Source organism: Tetrao urogallus, assembly GCF_951394365.1.
Source record: "Tetrao urogallus genome assembly, chromosome: 2".
Taxonomy (NCBI): domain Eukaryota; kingdom Metazoa; phylum Chordata; class Aves; order Galliformes; family Phasianidae; genus Tetrao; species Tetrao urogallus.
In genome coordinates this window covers 90755955-90779637 of record NC_136814.1, presented here as the reverse complement: position 1 = coordinate 90779637, position 23683 = coordinate 90755955, and the positions used below count along the sequence as shown (strand labels likewise).

The 23683-nt window shown below is 38.2% G+C and overlaps 1 protein-coding gene across 2 annotated transcripts; it reads right to left on the bottom strand.

The window, feature by feature from the left end:
• Positions 1–3712: 3712 nt before the first annotated feature.
• On the bottom strand, positions 3713–23683 carry ACP1 (acid phosphatase 1; the record flags this gene model as incomplete). Of its 2 annotated transcripts, none has more annotated exons than XM_079532629.1 (6): positions 3713–3790; positions 4652–4757; positions 6989–7050; positions 10980–11093; positions 11205–11278; positions 23641–23683. In XM_079532629.1, the coding sequence occupies 6 exons, from the start codon at positions 23681–23683 to the stop codon at positions 3713–3715; spliced, it is 477 nt and encodes a 158-aa protein (XP_079388755.1). The 2 variants fall into 2 exon arrangements, with proteins under 2 accessions (XP_079388755.1, XP_079388756.1); XM_079532630.1 differs by lacking the exon at positions 10980–11093 and adding an exon at positions 10811–10924.

The following is a 23683-nucleotide window of genomic DNA, read 5'->3' as shown; positions in this document are numbered from 1 at the left end:
TTGATGTTCTATTGCTTAATTCTACAGTTTTAAGGAATGTTTGTTAGTACACTTAGAACTACTAAAGATCTTCTCCACAGTAGTTGTGGTCACTTGATATCCTTCATGCTTATGCAAATTTTTTAAAGTTTGGTTAAAACAAACTTGCATTGGGGTCACATTGTACCCTGGGAGTACTAATTGCATGACAACCAGAAATGTAATTCCAAGTAGAAATATTTTTGGGAACAGTGGAGCATGGATTTTGTACACAAACACAAGCTGCCATTAATTTACTTTATATAATAAAAGTATAAAACATTCCAGCTAATGTGCAATATGTAAATAATGTAAATAACATGCATAAGTAATAAAGTGTTTGGTATTAAGTTGTCCTCCATTTGCTTTCTGTTCACTGAATCTGATAATCGGATGCTATTTTCAGGTAGCTACTATCATTTATCCACACGTAAGTCTCTTTCCAATGATAATTTGCTTCATTAAGAAAGAAAGGAACACCCACCTTGGAGAAGTTCAATACTTTGGACTGTGGATTTCTGAGAACTGCCAGATCTTTGCATTAAAATCTCACGAAATGCTCAGACCACAAGGCTGCTCCAACTTCATACAGAATTCTGAATTTCTTTTTCATGACAAATGGTTGTTTCAAACAAAATCCCTGCACAGTGCTTGATCGATAGCCGGGTGCTGTAGGACTGTCTATTCACACAATACCCATAACAGGGATTTTAAATTAGTATGATTATTTTGGTTTGCAGTAGGACTGAAATCTGGTTAAATCAGAATTTTCTAGAAAAAAAGCACCATAAAAGGTAATCTATTTAGCGGCTTCATAAATTAAATTCAGTGGAAGGTTTTTTTTCTAGCTTTAGCAGAAATCATCGGCTGTAACAAGATAAAAACCATAGGATAGCAGATTTTGTTTATTTAGTCTTGGGTGCAGGTTTATTATGTAAGCTGAAACAGTCCACGGGTTGGAGGAGGAGTCAGTTCTACATTTTTTCTCTCAGTATTAAAATATAACATAAAAAAATGTAAATATGTACAATGTTTAATACACAAACTGTGTATCATATGTTCACTGTTTCTCTTGGAAGCTTAATTACGGTACTGTGCGGATGTCCTTCCAGAAGGCAATTCCCATTCTACGTTCTCATGTTCCACAAATGCCTTCACCATAATATGTTGCTCTCCTCCTGTTCCTCCAAAAGAAACCAATGAAGGACTAAATAAATGAATGAATGAACGAGCTTTTATCTCCTAGCATAACTGATGAATTATGTAGCTAAGTGTACGGGCTGAAAACATACCTTGGGTCAAACCTCAAACTTTTATCGAGCTAAATTTAACACAAATAGTTTTGATTTCTTACCATGTTAAAGAAAAGTTCCTAAGCCTAGCAAAGATAAACAACCATATCTTCCTATCTCCTTTCTGTTACCCCAGCAGACCAAAGATACAGAGTTAAGACTTCTAAATCTGAACTTCAATATGTAGGAGACTATAGGTTCTATTTCTACTCAGCCACAAATGGGAAAGCAGAACCCATTGGGCTCTTAATTGTCTGAAGTCTATTACAGTCACTGGCATATTTTAAAAGGTCTTTTTGGCAGAAAATAACAATGGTTGTGCCTAAATACTTCCACTTCTGAGGCTGCTGCATAAAAAATTCATTTAGATGTTTTGTCCCCAACTGCCCATCATTTTCCCATATTCAAGTGCTCATAAAATAAATGGAAGATCATATTTTTCAGAGTCCATGTTTGACCTATTCTGAAATATTGTTTATATTGTTATTTTTCCCTGAAGCAAAACAGCTATTAATATGCAAAGTCCTAGCAAGTTCATCAAAAAATCAAAATCATTGGTAATCCAGTAATACACACAGATCCTAGTTGCTGTACCCAAGTGTTCCATCTACCACTTCCCTTACTGTAAACTGGTTCTTAAGTTTTATATCCAACTGAAATTTTCGCAAAAATCAGAGATCTCATTAACACATATTCTAGCTGCTTTACAGCAAAAAAATCCCAGAAAAGTCCCCAAGCAGATAGACAGTGACAGAACAAGGGGCAACAGCTTTAATTTAGAAGTGGGGAGATGTAGACTGGATGTTAGGAGGAAATTTTTTACTTAAGGTGGTGAGACACTGGCACAGGCTGCCCAGAGAAGCTGTGGATGCCCCATCCCTGGAAGTGCTCATGGCCAGGCTGAACAGGGCTCTGGGCAGCCTGACCAGTGGGTGGCAACCCTGCCACGGCAGGAAGGTTGAACTAGATCATCTTTGAGGTCTTTTCCAAAGTAAGTCATTCTATGATTCTATAGAACATAATCCCAATTGTAAAAGCTGCAGTTAGATGCATGGTGACATTAAGATTCCTTTCAACCCTAAAGGCAACAGGCTTCTGTATCCAAGTGCATCCCTTTCCCAGAAGGAAAGTAGATGACAATACAGAGCTGTTCCTATTGATTTGGAAGGCAAATAGAAGAATAAATGCAAACAGATAAATAAGAAAGCAAATCTTACAGTTTTACAGATTATGCAGCAATCCTTGTTCATATCAATATCAGCATTACTCAAAATAAGAAAAGATGGCATCAGTCACATTACTAATCTAATTACATTTCACAGTCATGTTTCTGCCTAGGCAAAAATTGAGGATGATGTACAGACAAATAAGAACAGATTTGCATAATGCATTCCATTTTCTTGTGTGTGCAAGAGCACAACTTCTTAGTTACTGACCTTCATATAGCTTCAAATTATATTACACACAGACTGTCTTCCAGTTGAACTATATTCTTAAAGAACATTTTTGACATGCTATCCATTCTCCTGAGTAAATATAAAAATATCATCTGCCACTCATATAGGAATACGGAATATTTGAATATTTTACTTCTGATATAAAATATACAGTTCACATTTAGACTTTTAAACTGAACTGTTCTATTGTGAAAGCAAGTGCTATATTACTTTATGTACAGCAGTGTGCTACAAATTGGCCCCAAGACCAAAAGATAATGAAGTCTTAGTACCATCATCAGTGACCATCTCCGAACTGATTTCATTTTTATGAGCATAAAAATCTATCAGCACAAAATGATTTTTTCTTTGATAAATGAAGATTTAAACCTAAATAACAAACCATTTTCACAGGATCCTGATAACAAGTTCTGCTTGCTTGAACTTTGAAATAGTGCTAAGAACAACGCCTGTTTTGGGAAGGTAGTCTCCTTAGTTCACCAGACTCAATATAACAAGCTTCTTTCTGAAAGTTGTCTAATGATATTGGGATGACAAGCCTACATTAACATATATGAACTATTATTTCACATACACCTGCAGAAAGTTGGCTTCAACTAACTCACTAATGGCACAATGAGATAACATCTTGTTGACTGTACAGCGCATAAAGAAGCAAGACTTTTTTTTTTCAGTGCTTCTGAGAAAGCACTGTAAGAGTTTACAGATTAAATTTATTCTTAACAAGTACTTTATTATTACATTGATATGTGAGAAAATGGTTCATCTACAATATCTGTTTTTCCAATGAGATGACAAAATCTACAATAAAAAATTAAACTGAAAAAGTTGTGAATTGTTCTTATAAGGAAGCACAGTTTTACAATTTAAATACATCAATCAAGAAAAGCTTACATATTTCAGGAGAAGCTAATTATTTTCTTTTAGAAATAGAATGATTAAACATTAATGAGGCTTCTCCAAAAATGCTTTACAGCATCTAACACACTGCTCGTAAACAGTTTCAAAGTCCTTTTCATTCCCCTAGAAAAAAAAAAAAAAAGAAAAAGAAGGTAAGAATAGTAATATTGGCGCATTTTGCAAATGTTTTTTCTACTGTCAATAATGGCAAATAAAACAACAAAAACAGTACAAAGATACGGTGACAGATTTAATGTATTTCCTCCCTAATTTTAACTAACAGATTTTGTACCCAGCAGTCCTGGATGAACTTTGATTCACCATCAGTTTTCTTATTTGGTGTTGGCTTTTTCATTCAATTTATAAGCCTTTTGGGGGTGTTTCTTTTTTTTCTTTTTTTCTTTTTTTTTTTTTTTCTTTAACATTCACATTATCCTGTCATGTTATTTCACTATTTAAGAAAGCACTGTGTAGAAACAAACATTCTGTTTTGAATCTACTTCCTATAATCTATTTGACGTTCTCTATTTCTGATATAACGTATAGCAATTCCTGATATTTCCTCGTGATACCAATGTTTTATAGAACCTCACCATATCCTCATCCACTTCTCTTTCCTAAACTGAAGAATGCTAATTTAAGTGATTGCTCTTAGCTGACAGTACTCAAATTCTTTGACTGTTTCCTTGTCTTTGTCTCTGTCTTTGTGACTACATTCTTTTTGCATGGAAAATGACACAGAGGATTTCACTGAATATTCAAAATACAGGTGTATTATGAACTTAAATTACTTAAGTAATAACAAATAGAATGAATAAAGACATGTTTTCATTTCCTACTCCAATAATTTATATTGTATATTATCAGATAGATATACACTATACGTACGTACATCTCACATGTTGCATAAGAACTGTGGAATCTGGCAAGATTATGTACTATATATATACAGGTTTTCATTAAGCGACCAAAATAATTTCTTACATAGTATGGATCTTCAATAATAAGTTGTTTCTGTGGATCGTATGACCCAAGCAGTTCAATTTTGGCCTTGCAGTCTTTAACCTGGTTGCTTTTCCTTTTCAGATCTCTTGGGGAAGAAAAAAACATATATGTATTACAAACAACAAAACAAAACAAACTCCCATCAATTTCTTCAGAATTTTTCAGCATCAGTATTAGATGCTCATGATAGTTTCTAGAGAACGCAGACAAACAATAAGTTTCTGGACTCACTCGATTCTGTGAGCTCTGGTGCTCCTCTTCTCATGTGTTGTTACCTGTTTTGTTTTTTAACTGACTATCAATGGCACACGTAAACTTATTCCAGACTATTAAAAAAGCCAGAACAAAGAGTTTTAGCAGAACTTTGAGACAGCAAATTTACCTTCGTCCTCAGATCATTCACTAAGTATTTTCAGTGTCCTTCTTTAACTTGAATTAAACAGAAATAATGATGACTATCTACTTTTTTTTTTCCTTTTTTTTTTTTTCCAGATTTATGAGCTCATGGGCTACAAAACAGCATTTAAATGGGCATGTTGCGACATCTCTCAGTTATGCCTCTAGCTCATGTGAAGTTCTTCCGCATTCAGTTTGCAGAGAATAGTAGATTCTTTAGATCTGTCTTGACTTTGACATATTGCAATATTTTAGCAATTGCCCTATCTTCTACAATGCCTCCCTCTGGTGAGGCATACTGGTTTAGAAACAATATTTTCCTTGTCAACTTGCAAATGGCCATCCAGTATCCCAAATGCAGTTAAAATGTACCTTTAAACACCCTTAGATTAAAAGCTGGGTATTACTGGAATATGTTCAGTATTTTATAATATTAGACCTTTCCATACCAAACCAGAATTCAACTTGTCCAATGCTTACAAAGCTTACAGTGGTTTGCGACTGATTGTAAGTAGCAGTTTTAAGAAACTAACTTCTAATGAATTATAATTGATGAAGGAGTTAATTTCACATAGTCAAGAAAGACAAAATAGCAGTGAGAACACAATATCATTTTAAGCAAAGACAGAAGCGTTGACTTTTTTATCAACTAAGAAATTTGTGCCTTAGAGATTTAGAAAAAAAAATCTTTTTTAAAACTAACAAAAAGTAGCCCTATGAATGCAGGAAATATTTCAGAGAACTATGTTTGTTTGAAGACTGTCATCCTAAGCGTCCATATGATTATGATGAAGTCCAACCACTTGCTTCAAGGCTTCTAGCATACCAGCTAATGAACAGGAAGGGGCCATCTGGTTCCAATACTACAGAAAAGTGACTTCCCAAATTCTTTTCTGATATGACAGACTGATATGACATTAGTACTTGGAACCAGCTGCAAACAAGCATTCCTAAGACAGTGGTTGAACTGAGTGCGCGTTCAAGACGAAACTTACAAGTGTGGCCATAGTAAGGCCCTTAATTCTGCTATAGCTGTGATGTTTCTGCTACTCTGCAGTTAATAAACAAATGAAAACTTATTTTGGTACTAACAGTTTAAGAATTTGCGTGAAACTATAGATAAGCTAATCATCTCTTTACCTGACACAAGTGTTATGTATGAATAAAAGTTGTAACAGCAGTCACCTAAAACACTCTAGAAAATTCAACAAATGATACTTCAGATAAGAGATGCTGGTCCTAAAAGTCTTCATATGTTAATAATAATAACAATAGTAAATAAAACCCTGTTATGCTACATGTTACTGTCTTTAAAAACACTGCAAGACCTCCAAGTTATTAAAGCTCACCCTTAATCATATCTACATAATAAGCAGAAATTTTTCTAATGATATCCAACCTATTATACTAAGCAATTATTTCACTAAGTCTTTCTTAAGCTCAAACCATCTCATAGTTACACAATTAAAAACATGGAAAGCAGAAGCGAGCAAGATTTCCCCAGCTAATGACTAGAATTATTTCCATTTTAAAAAAGGACATGTGTGGGAAGCGACACATTTAATTCTTTCCAAGTTTCCAAAAGATCTTTCAGATCCTACACAATCAGAAAACCAGATCACTTCGGTCTAAAAACAGTATTTCCTCATTTGTAGCTATATAGGCATCAGCCGCACTTGTGTAACACATACTAAGTTTCCTTTTCCTTAATTTAGAGTAGCACATATCACACAAATAAAACATGGAATTCTAACTCATTAAACATGAAAGAAGTGGAGAATCCTTCTATGATTTACACATGTACACACAAACAAAAATGCTGAGACGAGCAATAAAATGCGACTTCTGTCTTCAAAGCGACCCACAAGCTAGCACTAGAGCAATCCATATGAATTTGTTCTAAATTTCTTCATACATTACCTTAGATTGCTTTCATCCATACAAAGTATATAATCAAAGGTCTGGAAATCATCTTTAGTAACCTAGAATTAAAAACATGTACTTTAGCCCACAATCATTGCTTGATTACCAAAAAAAAAAAAGGGAGAAGGAAAGGGAGAAGGAAAGGGAGAAGGAAAGGGAGAAGGAAAGGGAGAAGGAAAGGGAGAAGGAAAGGGAGAAGGAAAGGGAGAAGGAAAGGGAGAAGGAAAGGGAGAAGGAAAGGGAGAAGGAAAGGGAGAAGGAAAGGGAGAAGGAAAGGGAGAAGGAAAGGGAGAAGGAAAGGGAGGGGACTGTTTTCATGTTTTCTAGTTCTAGTTTCTTAAAAAAAAAAAAAAAAAAAAAAAAAGGTGGAAAGAAAAAACTGCTCATCTTCTGATTCTTTGATAATCAGAATAAATAAAATAAAACCTATAGTGAGTTCATATTAAATATAAAAGATGAAATTGGTGGCTGGCAACCCTGCCCACAGTAGGGGGGCTGTACCTAGATAATCTTTGAGGTCCCTTCCAACTTAAACCATCCTACGATTAAATTTGAAAGGCTTCTTCTGCTTTGTCTAACAGGTGTCTTTGGAATGCCCTAGAAAAAAGAGTAAATAAGAGAAGAGGTGGAAACCAGAATTCTAACCTCCAAAAATATACAGCAGAAAAAACACTTTCATAACAGAAAGTAACAAAAAACTTACAGGAATTATCACTAGATTAAGACCATAAAGGAAGCATTTCACATGGGGTGAGGGGGATGTAAGAGGGGAAAACTTTTGATAATAAAGAGTTAATGATGAAAACTAATGCAGACTTGTTTATTTTCACTGTAAAATATTTGCTGTATTCATGCAGTGCCTCTGACCTACAAAAATATTTTTACAGTGGAAATAGCTCTGTTTTCCTGGCAACTCTACCAGAACCTCTATAAGCTTCTCCTGCTTGCTCCACAGAACTAAACACTGCAAAAATAAGTAGGCATAGATTTCTTTGTTGTGCAGACAGAGAAAACTTAAAAAAACAAAGTGGAAACAAAAAAATGCACCTGCCACATTTCCCACAACCTCTCTGTACGTTGACAATATGACAGTTATTACCTTACGAACCAGCATTAACACAAATCTAAATGCACCCCTAAACACAGGATAACTGGTTAGACTGTACTCGAGTAGATAACAGATATTACGAAAACTACCATTTCAGGGGAAGAATCTAAAGGACATAAAAATGAATGTGCATTCTGAGGAATAATAAAGAGTTCAAGCAGTCAGCTACACAGAAAAGAGGAATTTTACATTAAAAAAAAAGTATATAACCATTATTAAAGACCATCAACAGGGAAACACATCATCATTCCAATTTCTGTTAAGCATTTGCCTTCATTTACAGCAGGGTAGTAATCTCCTTTACTCTATCTAAACCAAAGAGATGCAGCAGTCCTCAAATTTATCCCATTGTGAAGCAATGTTTAATGCAACTTTCCTCTAATCTCAATTTCACATTTAAGGCAAATGCTCGATATGAGTCATACTGAAATCAATTTTGGCCTCAGCACGAACAGAAGTTAAACTGATTAATGCATTTCTGTTCTGTGCATGAAGGCTGAGACTTTCAATGCGTGCATAAACATACAGCAAGCTACCAAAAACTAAGACATTAACAAACATTTTTATCTTGACATATATTTTTTTAATGTATTTTATACATATATTTACTCTTCCATTTAAAATTCACTTGAACAGTCACTGTATATGATTGCAGGATGCAACCAAGTTAACACTCTATCTTCTGAATATTGATTCTTGTAGCACATATGTGAGTTTAGTATAGAAGATGATAATCATAATGATTATCATAATTATGCACAGGAATTGCTTTCCACTGGGTAACAGAAATGAAGAAGATAGCTCCATCAGGTCATCATCTTATGACAGTATTTATAAGACAATGGAAGAAAAATCCCTCCTTTCTATTTCTGCAGCTCCTGGATTAAACCATTCTCAATCTGCTCTGAAGCTACAAAATCATACAGAATCTCTATCCTCAAGTTTGTCCCTACTAGAGAACAAATACACTTCTGCTTCTACTAGCCTGATCATTCTGCAAAGTCATACTGGTCAGTCCCACTCTGGAGGTACTATGAGACCATGTTGGTCCACCTGTTTTTGCAGCACCTGATACTGTGTTTGCAGTATCAGTAGAGACCATTTGACAAAAGTTTGAAAAAATACTGGAATTAGATAGTTAACATCAGTACAACGTGAACAGCTACGTGCAGTTCAAGAACTTCTTTCACTTAAAATAAAATCAAGCTGCTTGTGCTGGGATGATTTTATGTTTTCATCCTGTTATTCTTTCAATTTATTGTCTCATTCTTTTTAATTCCCTCTCCCTATGCATTTTAACATTTTAGACTCTTTTCCTTCTACTGAAATCTTTTCATTAACCAAATGTACGTATTATCAATTATTTTCACTAAGGTGCTTTCATTCTCTCTCAGCTGTTTCAAGGAAAATGACCAGATGCTTTTGGACACTCTGCTTTAGCTTAACTATCCAATTCTCAAGTTTCCAAGGCTCATCTTTAAAAAAAAAAACAAACAAGTTATGCGACAGTGACTGAAATAGTCACTGATTAGCCTGAGTACCATTTAGCTTGCATAATGACAAATAATGCTGTTTGTAAGCACTGATAAATAGCAAATGCAGAACCACCAGAGGATCACAACAACAGACTTTTCCTAGTAATTTTTTTTAATAGTAAAGCCTTAAATATCTGGAGCTGTACTGTGCTCAGTCCTGTTTGCATTGTTATGTAATAGAGATTAGCATCAGGAAAGGTCAGCAGAAAGCAACGGACTAATTGAGGGATTTTTTTTAAAGAAAAAGTTAAAAAAACATGCAGTTTTTGAAAGTGAAGAAAGTAAATATGACCTTACATAGTCTGGTAAAATTCTGCAGGGATCAGAAACAAAAGACAATGACAAAACTACTTGATCTTTTCATCAGAAGAACCAGTGGCATAATCTCAAGCTAACTAAAGGTCAAGCCCTTGAGGAATATCCCACATTCAGAGAGTAGTTAACTGAAGTAAGTTATGTGCATTTATTTTAGTGTCTGAATGATTTACATAGATGCAGACATTTATTTCTGATCCCTCCAGAATCATAGTGGAAATAAACTCTTTTTTTTTTTTGTTAGTTTTTTTTTTTTGTTGAAAACTGAGATGAACTTTTATCAGAGTTAAGGATTTCACTAAGAAACCTGTCTCTGACTTAAGAATGTTTCAAGGGTATGTTTAGGTATGTTTATCTCTGCAGATATCACCAACAATATTATTTATTAATCTTGGGTCTGAGTGCCTTAGTCCTGATTCGGGACTCTATGGTTTTTAATTCAAGAACAGAATCTTTTTGTGATGGGAAACAGGTACTCTACATCTTTTTGGGCTTGCTAAATAAAAATGTAACTCCTTGCAGAAAAAAAGCATCACAGATTACTAGATTAAGTCCATTTTAAAAGAGTATTCAACAAATGTTTTGAAAAATGCCCCAAATACTAAACACCTAAAGGTAGGAATTTCAACAGAGGAAGCGTTCCAATGCTTCCCAGTTATACTTCCAATCAAACTTAATAACAAGAAATTAATTAACCTCAACTGGAAGATTTAGGTACCTTTAGAGTTCTCTGAAAAACTGCATACAGCATTTATTATTTGATGCTTATCTATGCACTGGTCAAATTACTTCTGTGAATATAATGGTTAGGGCTAAACACAGCATGGGTATGAACAAGAAAGAAAATATACTCTCTTCTACCTGTCGTGCTCTATGTGCTGTCTCAATGCCATGATTTCTTAGACAGCTTAAAGCCCTTGTATCTGGGGAGCGCCCCACGTTCCAGTCTGAAACAGCAGCACTGTCTGTCATCCACTGCAAGAACAAAACAAATACACACACACATTTAAAGAAAATTAAAGTACAGTACCTGCCTGGCAATATGATTCATGGTAATGCCATGCTTCTTCATGCAAGTCTGTCCTCGATAGTCAGGAGGGTTTCCTATTTCATAGGTAGATGTCGCTGCACTGTCTATCCTCCACTACAGAAAAACAAATTTATGTTTTTATGTTTCCTTTCTCACTTCTTACATTTGTACTAACTGGATAGAATACAGTCGTTTCATAGACAGGAACAGAAATAAACAGCTTACCTTATTTTCAACTTTCTCATCAGTTACAAGTTTTCTAAAAACTGCTTCAGCTATTGGAGAGCGGCATATGTTTCCTACAGAAATAGGAGATCAAAGTTAAAAACAATTTCAGTAATTGTGTGGACTTGCCAGCACAGCTCAGATGAAAGATTTTTGTTTATTCGGATAGAGTGTGAATTGCTTATTACAACCCAGAAGATTCTGCAAAAGTGGAAACGCAATATCCACCTGTGTCCTGAAATGCATATTATTCACTGAGAATGTACACTTTGCTAAAATAAGTAGGAAGGCAACTCCTACCATACAAATGCTCTCTGATCAGAAAAGATCATAAAAAATTACAAATGTTAAATGGGAGCAAATATTCTTCCTACATGCCAGTAAATTTCAGCTAATGCTTTACTCTATAAATATTTGCCTCAAGTATTTACATTATTACCTACCTATTAACAGAAAAGTTTTGGACAATTCCAAAACACAAACACCACTACTATGGAACTAACATAGAGAAAAGGCTGAACAATGTGCATGCATCCTGATCACTGAAGGGAAGTAACTGCGTGCCAAAATGAACCCTCACCAAGAATAGCTTCCAAATACTAACAGCACACCAACTCGCCAACTTCAAAAGAGAACTCAATTACACAGAAGTGAATCACAGAACTGTAGGGGTTGGAAGAGACCTCCAAAAATCATCGAGTTCAACTCCTCTGCCAAAGCAGGCCCCTACAGCAGGCTGCACAGGTTGGCACCCAGGGAGGTCTTGAACGTCTCCAGAGAAGGGGACTCCACAACCCCCCTGGGCAGCGTATTCCTGTGCTCCGTCACCCTCACTGTAAAGAAGTTCTTTTGCCATATTGGTGCAGAATTTCCTATGCTTCAGTTTATGGCCATTTCCCCTTGTCCTGTTCCTACAGACCACTGAAAAAAGGTTGGCCATGTCACTTTGCCTCCCACACTTAAGATATTTACAAACATTAATAAGATCCCTATGTTTATGAACATTCAGGAAAAGTATTCCAGATGTTTGTGAGGTCCAAAATATGAAAGATTAGTAATGAAAAGTAACTGATAGCAAAGCTGAAGTACAACCAATCAGCCAACAGTCAAGGCTGTTTACTGTATAAATGTAATGAGTCTTGCCTTCAAACAGCCTCAGACTACACTAGCCACTTGATCTGACCTTATTTTCAGCAAGATCTATCTCAACAGAGAAATAGTGCCCAATTAAAAACTAGAAATAATAGGTCTATAGTATTTCTGCTTCACTGCTAAGCCTGTATATAACATGCACTTAAATCTTCTGGACCTGCATGCAAAAATACATTCTCTTTGGGGAAAAAACAAATACCTCAACAGCAAATAAATAAATCTACTGAACTGTCACTCAAACTGTCAGCATCTTTTCATCCTATATCTATTCTCCTTTCACATGAGAAACGAGACATTTATAGCTGACACATTATCCACATGCACAATAAGGATACAAACCTCCACTTCCCACCAAACAGAATGTATGACTTCATTCACCTCTGATTTTTGAGAAGTATAAGATACCACAAATGGTAGAAGTCAATTCTACATCTTTAAAAAGAAAAATAAATCACCACGATCACCATTCTGCTACAAATGAAATTCTTACTGTTTGAAATCTGGAAATGAAATGCCCACAAATAGAACTACATTGCTGGCAGCACAACATTCACAGATCAAGTACTTAGCAAAATATCAAACTGGAGATTTCACTACTGAAGAGGAAGAAGCTGCTATGGTCTGAGCATTTAATAAGTTGCTGTCAATCATGCCAACCACTAAAAAAAAAACAAGTGGGAAACGAGCCACTTAGGTATGAGTTTCAGAGAACATCAAATCACTAAATGGGCAAAAGCAACTGGCTAATCAATGGGAAAACAACTGTGCTGAAACATAAAATGAATTTTGATAGCAGCAGATCTTTTTCCAGGGGAAAACATACAATTTCTTTTACTTGAAACTAGTTTACCCAAAGAAACTAAAAAATAGGTCTTGAAAGAATAAATAAAAGAGGAAAAATATTTTTATTCATGAGACAAGATAATATTTATTACAAAAGATGTTAAAGAACGTAGTAAGTTAAAAATTACTTTTTTAATTCAATGAATTAAATAGTATCATTTTAATAGGAAACAGACAGAATGTGTAACATACATCATAAGTAAAGAACCTTCAAAGCCAGTGAGTCCAGTCCTCTGATATCACAGGCATTTACAGCATCATTTCTCTTATTAAATCATCAGGCTCTCTTTTAAAAGCATTTCCTATCTTCGAGGATACTCCAGAAACTCATTTCTTGTCAGTAACCAGAAGCATTCAAATTCCCACTTAGTATTTATCCATGGAAGTCAATGCTTATCTGATCTTGGTTAACATCATCCTGTAACTTAAAAATCTTCCCTTCCTTCAACAGATACAGAACCCTTGTCAAGCACAGTTACGCTAAACTAAACAAACGAAGCTTCTGGTTTCCTCAAGAAATGAATTTAGCCTTACCTAATGACTAGAGTTAAGCCAATTTATTTAAATTCAATAAATTTGAATTTTGAATTCCTGAATACTCACAAATAAAACCAACAAATATATTCCAGGAAAAGTTTTACAAAAAAAAGTTCCAAAATTTTTATATAGCTCTTTTGAAAATAACCTAAGATGACTTCCTGTCACCATTTATGGCTCCTTCATGAGTATCAAATTTATGATCGCAATCTCATACTTCCAACTTGCCCCTCTTTTTTCTCTTTCTTCAAACTACCTTTAAGTCTTGTTTCTGAACTTAAATTCTGTTTCCATTACACCAGCTGTTAAGGCCATTTACCTCTTGTATTATTCTCTGTGTGAATAATACTACACAACTCTGAATGAACAGTGAATTTCATTACTACGCTTAATACTTTATTAATAATAATTAACATAACATTACTAGTCCTAATTAATTAACTAGCTAACTAACTTCAATTGCACAATCACTAGTGGAACCTTTTGTTGAACACCTTCATAGTCATGCTTTCTCACTCATTTTCTAGAAATAAGAGATCTACTGATGGTTATCAAAACCAATGTTGGGTATGAGATCTTATTCCAGACCATGCATTAATCTTTGATTTACTCTCGAACAGAAATATAAGTGTCATTTATCTCAACATGAAAGACAACTTGATTGCCTTTCAGCTCATCTCTACATACTGCTGATCTTGTCATTCACTCAGTCTTCCAATCTGTTTTGTATTTTCATTGTTCCTTATTCAGCTCTCTAACTCTTTCACACTCTTTGTCTTCCCAAATGACAACAGATGCTCCTCTCTTCTGTTAGAAACAGCAGAGGGAATAACAAAAGAGAAAGTTTTACTAGCTTTCATTCTCTTACATTTAAGAAAGTGCTTTCAACTCCCTGCACGGTCAGTTCACCTAAGTCACTATCATACTGCTTCCTACTGTAATTTGCATCATTCAGTGACTTACCACCTGTCCCCCTCATCAGCAAGCATCTAAAATTTAACTACTTTCTGCCACTACGTACTCAAATTTCTGTCTGAATTTCATGGTTCCCTGTGCCTTATTTCTGCTCACATCTACCTGAAGACACTTTGCGCTCAATTGGATATGTAAATATACGGCTACCCTGTCACATTCCATATGTGGGGAGAGGAGAGTTACTAAGACTGGCAAAACTTCTCAGTATGGATTAAGGTGAAATAACAGTCAAGAACCATAAGTAAACTTTCATGGGAGATTTCTATGGAACAGTTACTCGGCAGTGGCCTGCTCACAATTACATCTGACTAAGCCGTGCAGTTTTCTGGGACTGACTGCAAGGCCTGCCATTAGAAACAAAAATCCACACGCCATATTATAAGATTGGTATTTATGAGCCATCTTCCTCTCCCCATGAGTCCAAAAGATTTCAGCAGCAACGCCATCTGCAACCTGGGGCTGAGTCCGACAAATCAGTCTTTCGCCTGCATTACCTAGAAAAGCTCAGCAGTCTGTTCAGTGATTTCCTTCATTTTCTGACGGGCCTCAGCTATGGTAGAGGTGGCGTTGTGAATGGTGATACAACATTCCCTCTCTGTTAAATTCAACACTCCACATACACCATGCTCCTGTAATAGCATGTCTAAGGCTAACTGGTTTTGCAAAGTCACCTTTGATACTTGTCGAACCTGTAAATTAAGCTCTCCAGATGCGCGTTCAGTCCAATTCCTCAGTATGTGAGCCTGCCAAGTTAAATTTTCTGGAACATCTGGTGCCGTTCGATAACTTCACTTGGTGCAAAGAACGTCTCTAGCTGCAGACTGACCTTTTGTATCCATGCATAATAATCAGGAACATAGACCCCTATAATACATTCCTGAGCATGTGTAGGACTGTTTAGGCTACTTGGTATGATTGATGGGGTGTGTGGTGCCTGGCCTGCTAACAGTTTGTATACACCAGCTTGCATCCCAGTATAAACTACATTAGTGTTCAAAATATCCACCCTCATGAGGAGAACCCCACCATGGCACAATGGTGCAAGGAACAGAAGTGGTATTTTTCTGTATTATGGTCAAGTTAACTATCAGTGATGGATAACGCGTTTGATTCTACAAATGATTCCAAGCAGAATTGCTTGGGATTTGATACAAGGCTCTTTCACGCTTTACTCAGGTCTTGTTTATCACCCACGGCTGCCCTTCCTTCTGATCAAGAAAAGGGGACTTAACCACTCCCCATGTAGCATTTCCCTACGTTAAGATTATCCAATTCTTTTGTTAATATCCCCCCAAAATCTACCCAATTCAGAGTGAATTTAATACCTTCAAACATGGAATCAGGGAGAGCAACACATATCCCTTGATTTGTGCAATTCCAGATACACATAAATCCTTGTATCAATTCCAAAGCTAGGTTCCCCCTCCTATAGCAATCCTATTATTCCAATGCTAACTGAGAAAAAGCAAATTTTCCAATCCATTTTTCCCTAGTAAACTACAAAAAAAAGCCAAATAAAATTAAGCTAACAATAACGATCCATTCAATGACAGAAAATGTAAGTCCTACGACAGGTTTCTAACAACCTGAAAGATATGTAATATATTAAAAGCAAATGGTTTAAAAGATTGAACATGCCTTCAGGTAAGGACCCAATGGTCCTTCTCATGTCCACCAGTGGCCACTCAAGCATAAAGGTTATGCGGAGTTCTTAGGGTCAGAGGTACTTGTCCTACCGTTGACATACCCATTAGGATGGGCTGCCCTGGGTAGTGTGGAATGACTTCACAATATAATGTTTTCCTTTCCCAGGATGCAGGGATGGGGTTTTAGGGCAGAACGCAATGAGGCACAGGCAGCCATTAATTCCACAATGGCTGTAACCTTTGTTACTGTGTTGGTCACCTGCTGCACCCACATAGGCTCAAGGGATCTTAAAACCAGTTTCAAGAAGCCACTGGTACATTCAATAATACCACTGTGTATGCCTGGAGATAGCATGGAGTACAGAAAATTCACTGGATCCCTTCATCCTGTGCCCTCTCTCTCTTGAACCACTGCAGCAGTGAGAATGCTTCTGTTATCCAACTAAATGGGCTTAGGTTTAGGCAAATAACTAAATCACAATTTCAAACTCCTGATAGTATTATCTCTTGTTGCCTATCAGACTGCCTGAGCCTGGGTTAGTTTTGATGCTATCTCAACTGATTTTAAGACCTTAGAAGGTAATCTAAAAATGACTGGCTATTGTAATACGATCTTTTCAACTTTCTATATCACTAGATTAACCACAAAATGTCCTTTTCCCAGCCCGAATAACGTTTCTCTCCATTTTTGAAGAAGTGAATGGAACCCAAAAGGCCTGCATGCTCACTCTGCCACATACGTGTTTCACGATCTAAATGGAGTTTTGCAATCAATAATGTGGAACAGATCAGTTGGGTGTACTGGCTCAGGAGCTTGGTATACTCTGCTTCAACAGTTATCAACTTTAAGACCTCCTCGTGAATGGAGGTTCATTCCCAGCTGGCACTTGTAAGTTAAATCGTATAAGGAATAGACTATGATGGAAAAATCTCATATGATTCCTCCAAAATACTAGTAAGCCTTGAGCATGCAGTAACTCTTTCTTATTTTTCATCATGTTCAAAGGGAACACATTGTTCCTTCCCTCCATCAGATGCCCAAAAACTTTACTTCTGAAGATAGAAGTAGTACCTTCCGTTGGAATTTGAAGTACTACTTCAGTTTGGGCACCTGAGCAATATATCATCCATACATCGTATACTCAGATTCCCTCTTTTGTGAGTAATTTGTGCAAGTTTTTGTGATAATGCACTGTGAGCCGTGCTTGGCAAATGGCAATAGCCCTGAAGACATGTAAAAGTAAATTGCATGTCTTCCCAGGTGAAGGCAAGATGGTCTCTATCTGCTTCCCATAAGTGGAACAAAAAACGCACACATTTCACACCAATGGTTGCTAGAAGCTGATGAGCTTGCTCCTGTATGGTTACAACCAGTTTGGCTATGCTAAGTACCATGGCAGTTAAGGGGCCTGCATTAGCATTCAGCCTGCATTAATCAATGGCCAGTCTGTATTTCCCATTACATTTAAGGACCAGCCATACCAGGGAACTGTAAGCAGCGTGCACTGAGACAATTACTTCCTTTTCATTTAATTCTGGGAGACAATTACTTCCTTTTCCTTTAATTCTGGTATCACTGGGGTGACTTCCTTATGCTTTCAGAGGAAGGGGGTATGGTTGTACATTCACTATCTTAGAGGAGAGCAATTTGGGTGCATTTTGGAGCAGCTGCACAGATGCTGTGGAGAGATCAAATATCCACTGCTTTCCTTCCATTCTAACCACACACATCCCAGGATGTTTGTCAGCAAAGCTCCTAATATCATAATAGTATCAGTTGCGGTTTCATCTCCAGGCAACCAGCACTTAACCTGAGCAGTCAACTGAGGTTCAGAATTCACAAATACATCTGTTTTTTAAGAGCAACTACGCCATTGCAGTTAGCGACATCAATCCTAAATGCTAATACTTGATAATCCCTGCCCACTAGAAACGTTAACTGAGGTTTTAAGGGGACCAAGGGGGAAAGTAATCAGCAAGTCTCCCTCATCACTTTCTATGAGGCTCTATAAGTGAATTGTGAATTCAACAGCTGATCCCCAGCTCACTTACTGGGGACAGCAAACATACTTTCCCATCCTAAGATAAGTCCTTTTCACATGCAGTAGGTGTCTCAAAGCCAGGTACTGTTACATCATTTAGTCAGGGCTCCTTCCACTTCCCACAAGGGGTTCTGCTCACTGCTAGGGTCCACTGTTGTTTACCTTGCAATACTCAGATAAGACTCTCTAATGCTGCTGTATATGGATATCCATGAAATCTTGAGGGATCCCTTTCTCCATTCTTTCAGCCCATAATATACTTCTCCTTGCACCCAGAGGTGCAGGGATGGGGACAATTTTCCTGCTGTTCTACTCTTCTGACGGCAAGTTTAGACCTTGTAACTCCACCCCTAAGACCCACTCTCCCACCATAATTTATTAACTCTTAGGGTATTTCTTCATATGTCACAGGTTCTCCTCGTTGGGCCCCACCTCCCTCCTCACTGAGCAAATGCATCCCACAAACGGTCTTGTAACTACATTGCAAATAATTTCAAATCATCAGGTAGACCTCAATTCAGGGGAGTCATTCCATTGGGATTAACAACTGATAATGTCTGGGAAGGCTGCTGACAGACTGAACATCCATCATGCATTAACTGAACACAAGCTGCCTTCTGCAAACTTCTGGTCAAAGTTTATAGTTGAGGTCTCAATACACGCTGGATCCCTCTTTCTAAGTGGTCCAGACCTCCTGCTCAATAGGCAACTCATTGAGTTGATGACCACAGCTCTGCTGGGTCATCAGTAGTTAAGAAAATTCCAGGTCCCAAGCCTCATCCTCTACTAGTAAAACTCAATCACTACTGGTCAGTGACACCCTCCACGTCAGTCTCAAGCTAGTGAATTTTTTCCCAGGTTTTCAAAATTCCAGTCACCGTGAATGGCGCCATTCAGGTAATAACTTCCAGGGGTCTCCAACTCTGGCCATTATCAGTAGTCTCTATTTTAATTAATGGCCTCATCACTGCTTCTGCATTCTCAGGATAAAATATCTCCCAACTCATTTTAAACTACTTAATTGGCATACAGGTTTTGAATCCAGCCTCCGTTTGTCAGCTGATTTATCAACGCTTGAAAATTCTTGTTCACTATCTGGAACAGAATCAAGGTCTGTCCTACCTGGAGCTCCTTGTCATCTCCCTTCCTCTAATTTGGACTGAAAAATTTAATCTGTCCAATGTGTATGACAGAGCCACAGGGAGTTGCTGAGTGGTATGAAGTGGTATTACATTCAGCGATTAGTTTGCTCTGCTGGGTTTTTATTTGTTCTTGCAAGGATTTAACATTTTGTCAGGTATGTCCCCTTCCAGGCCTTCACTGATGCTGCTCCCAGCGCAGCATACACTATGGCTTTTCGTTTTCCTGGTCACACTCTTCATTCTTTCACATGTGCTGTAATCCCATCTGCTACAGCATTTGGATCGTGTCTAATAATATCACAGAATCATATCATAAAGCCATAGAATGCCCTGGGTTGAAAAGGACCACAATGATCATCTAGTTTCAATCCCCCTGCTACATGCAGAGTCACCAACCACCAGACCAGGCTGCCCACAGCCACATCCAGCCTGACCTTGAATATAAATATGAGCCCATGCTATTCCTACAGAGGTGAGGCAAACATTATATTACTTAAATTTTTCAAAAACGGGAGCAGTTAAACACCACCATTTCCTGGTCAGTCACAGCTTGCCACTGCCTGTACCTTTCCCAGCTTATAGCTGAGAGGCCAATTCCCAGCTCTCTTCACTCACACCTACTGGGCAGAGTGTTTGTGCTAAGTGATACCTTTCAACACTGAGGGGATCCTGTCCGTGACACCAATTAATGATTAATTATTCTCAGTTATCACCTACAGGGTCATTATACCTTTCTCAGCAAACTTAAAGCTTCCCATTCTCTTTTTCTCCAAAAATATCTTTAGTTCTTGTTGTCAGCTTGCCCCTGTCGTTGGCAGAACCCTTGTTCTGGCAGCTGTTTATGATGAATATGTGACAGAATCACACAATCACCAAGGTTGGAAAAGACCTACAAGATCATCCAGTCCAACCATCCACCTATCACCAACAGCTCTCACTAAACCATGTCCCTCGACAGAATGTCCGAACATCCCTTGAACACCTCCAGGGTCAGTGACTCCACCACCTCCCTGAGCAGCCCATTCCAGTGCCTGACCACTCTTTCAGAGAAGTAGTATTTCCTAAGGTCCAGCCTGAATCTCCCCTGGTGCAGCTGGAAGCCATTCCCTCTAGTCCTATCACCAGATACACAAGAGAAGAGGGCAATCCTCAGCTCACTACAGCTTCCCTTCAGGAAGTTATAGAGAGCAATAAGGTCTCCCCTGAGCCTCCTCTTCTCCAGGCTGAACATTCCCAGCTCCCTCAGCTGCTCCTCATAAGCCCTGTGCTCCAGTCCCCTCATCAGCTTTGTTGCCCTTCTTTGAACCCGTTCCAGGGCCTCAAAGTCTTTCTTGCAGTGAAGGGCCCAAACCTGGACACAGTACTCGAGGTGCGGCCTCACCAGAGCTGAGTACTGAGGGGGACAATCACTGCCCTGCTCCTGCTGGCAACACCGTTTCTGATGCAAGTCAGGATGCCACTGGCCTTCTTGGCCACCCGGGCACACTGCTGGCTCATGTTCAGCTGAGCATCAATCGATACCTAAGGGCCATTTCCTCTACACAGTCTTACAGCCACTCTGCCCCAAGCCTGTGCAGGGGGCTGTCGTAGCCAAAGTGGCATTTGGTCTTGTTAAACCTCATCCCATTGGCTTCAGCCCAGCTATCCAGCCTGTCCAGATCCCTCTATAGGGCCTCGCTACCCCAGGCAGATCGACACTTCCAGCCAACTTGGTGTCATAAATGTCTTGGTGTCACTTCAGTGTTTTACCAAAGCTATTGCTTTCCTATTGGCCACATTTAAAAGCAAATACTGTGGGTTGTGAAAACCGAACGAGAAAGCTCAACTCACTCTAACTATAGCATAGTTTTCTCATAGCCAATACATTCACTGTCATTTTAGAATAGATTTTATGCAATCTCTGATGGCAATATTCACACTCTGTAACTCTCAGCAAACATAACTTCTTGAGAATGCTCCCAAAATCACTTTGTCTAACCGTTTATACAGCAACTGTTCTTCCACACACAGAGATCAGTAAGCCAGCTCCCGGCCTAAGATGCCCATACAGCCTTTTATGTTACAGTGGACAAGACAGGAAAGAGGCTTACTTACATAACATAGCACCATTCTAAGTTCATTTCTAGAGCTCAGGCATTAATTAGGTACGTTGCATAAGCGTAAAAACAGTAAAGTGATTTCTGGTTCAACTCCAATTTAAATCATTTCTTTGCCTTAAATGAATGAAAAAATATTTCCCGGTGCCTTTTCATATACTGTAATTAAATATGCTCTTGGATGCTCAGTTTATTTCTTAGTGATAAGGAACTCCTATGATTAATGTAATTATCTACATTAACTAGATTATATTTTATTGTGTAATGAATAGCTGCTTATCTCATTACAAAAAAAGTCCCAACACAGTAAACGGATACTTCCGTAACAGGCTTCTTTCAAAATAATGCAAAAAGAAAGTGTGTTTCTTTATAAAGGCACAATCTTTTGGGGATCAGTTCTCCCTGAACGTGGGAGAATATCTGAACTAATATGCTTCATTAAAAAGCAAAGAACACTCCATGTAAATGCAGTTCCAGATACCTATTTAGTAGTGCTTTTTTCAGCACCAACAATAGTTATTCTAATCAAAAGTCAGAGGAAAAAAAATCTATTAAGATGTGAGTATCATTTTCCAAGAATAATTAAAAAATATTAAGCAAACGTACAGTGGAAGAAGGTACAGATTACTTTCAAATCTTAACATACACTTGACCAGAAAAATGAAGTGCTTTTCATGTTTAGTAGCTCTTACATCACATGCCATGTACAATTAGGCTTTTTTTGTTTTTGTTTTTTAATAACCTGGGAGCATAGAAGAGGAAATTCAAAGATATATTTATTTTTAAAAATTAGTGTCAGAGACATCAGTCCTTTGTGATTTATTCATCCTTCCCTCAAATTCAATATCATAGTTCAATCCACATCTAAACTACCTTTCACTAAAAACAGTTTCTCAGCTAGATTAGGAACCTGATACAGTGCAAATCACCATCATGGATGTAAAGACCCATACATGCATATAAATTGTTTTGTGATGGATACCACTGCCTCCACAGCATACCATTTGGAGAGAAGGATGCATGTTAGATGTTTTTACACAGAGATGTTTGTCCAGACCACAGGCTCCCAAACATACAGCAACTGATCATTTCTTATCTAAAGAACTTCTTCCCCAGGTTATTATTACAGTTGGTTTTACTATAAGGGAAATACTAGAACATATTTCACAAAACTATACTCTTTCGCTATTCAATTTATTTCATTTTCTCTTATTAAAACAGATAAATAGTTTAAAAACTTTTAATCAACCAGTGGTTTTGTAACAAAACTGTCAAAACATCAAGGACTAATAAGGATCACCTCTCACCACATTAGACTAAAACAACCAGGAAACAGACAACGTTAAAACCGCATGAGTGAGGCACACAGCTTGCCATCCCATCAGAGAGTAGAAGCTTTGAGAATACACCCAACAGAGCACGGCCATGCAGTCAGGTTAGCTATCAGCTGGTTGCGGGGGAGCTTTGGGAAAGCAACCAAACCCTTTCTGATCCCTTCACACCTGTGTTTTCCTATCTTCTCACGAGGCTCATGTATGATGTATGATTCTCATGTATTCATCTATTTAGTTTAAAAGCCTTTTGCCTTCACTGCTTCACGTGGGCCGCTCCCCAGATGACGGCCAGGACCGCACCGCACAACGTGCCTTCCGCCCTCCCCCGGGCTGCTCTTCTTAGCCGTGCTGCCCACAGCACCACGAACACTTACACTCCGCTGACTCAGCGCACTCTCAGTCCCCACATCAACTTCACGCTTACCGACACCGCGTTTCACCCGTTATTCCCTACCGACGGCCCCGATCTACACAGCGGCAGCGTTGTGCCGCGGCAAGAAGCGGACGGCACCCGCTCCCTCCGCCCGGCTCCCAGCCCGCTTCAGCGACCGCTGCAGAGCCAGGCCGGGTGAGACACGCGGCTCAGGCCCGGAGCACCCCGCACTCCACCGGCTCCCCGGGCCGCCTCACCGCACTGCTGCTGCCCCCGCGGCCCGGCCCGGCGCTCACCCAGGCACACGAAGAGCACAGACTTCGCTTCCCCCGCCGCCAT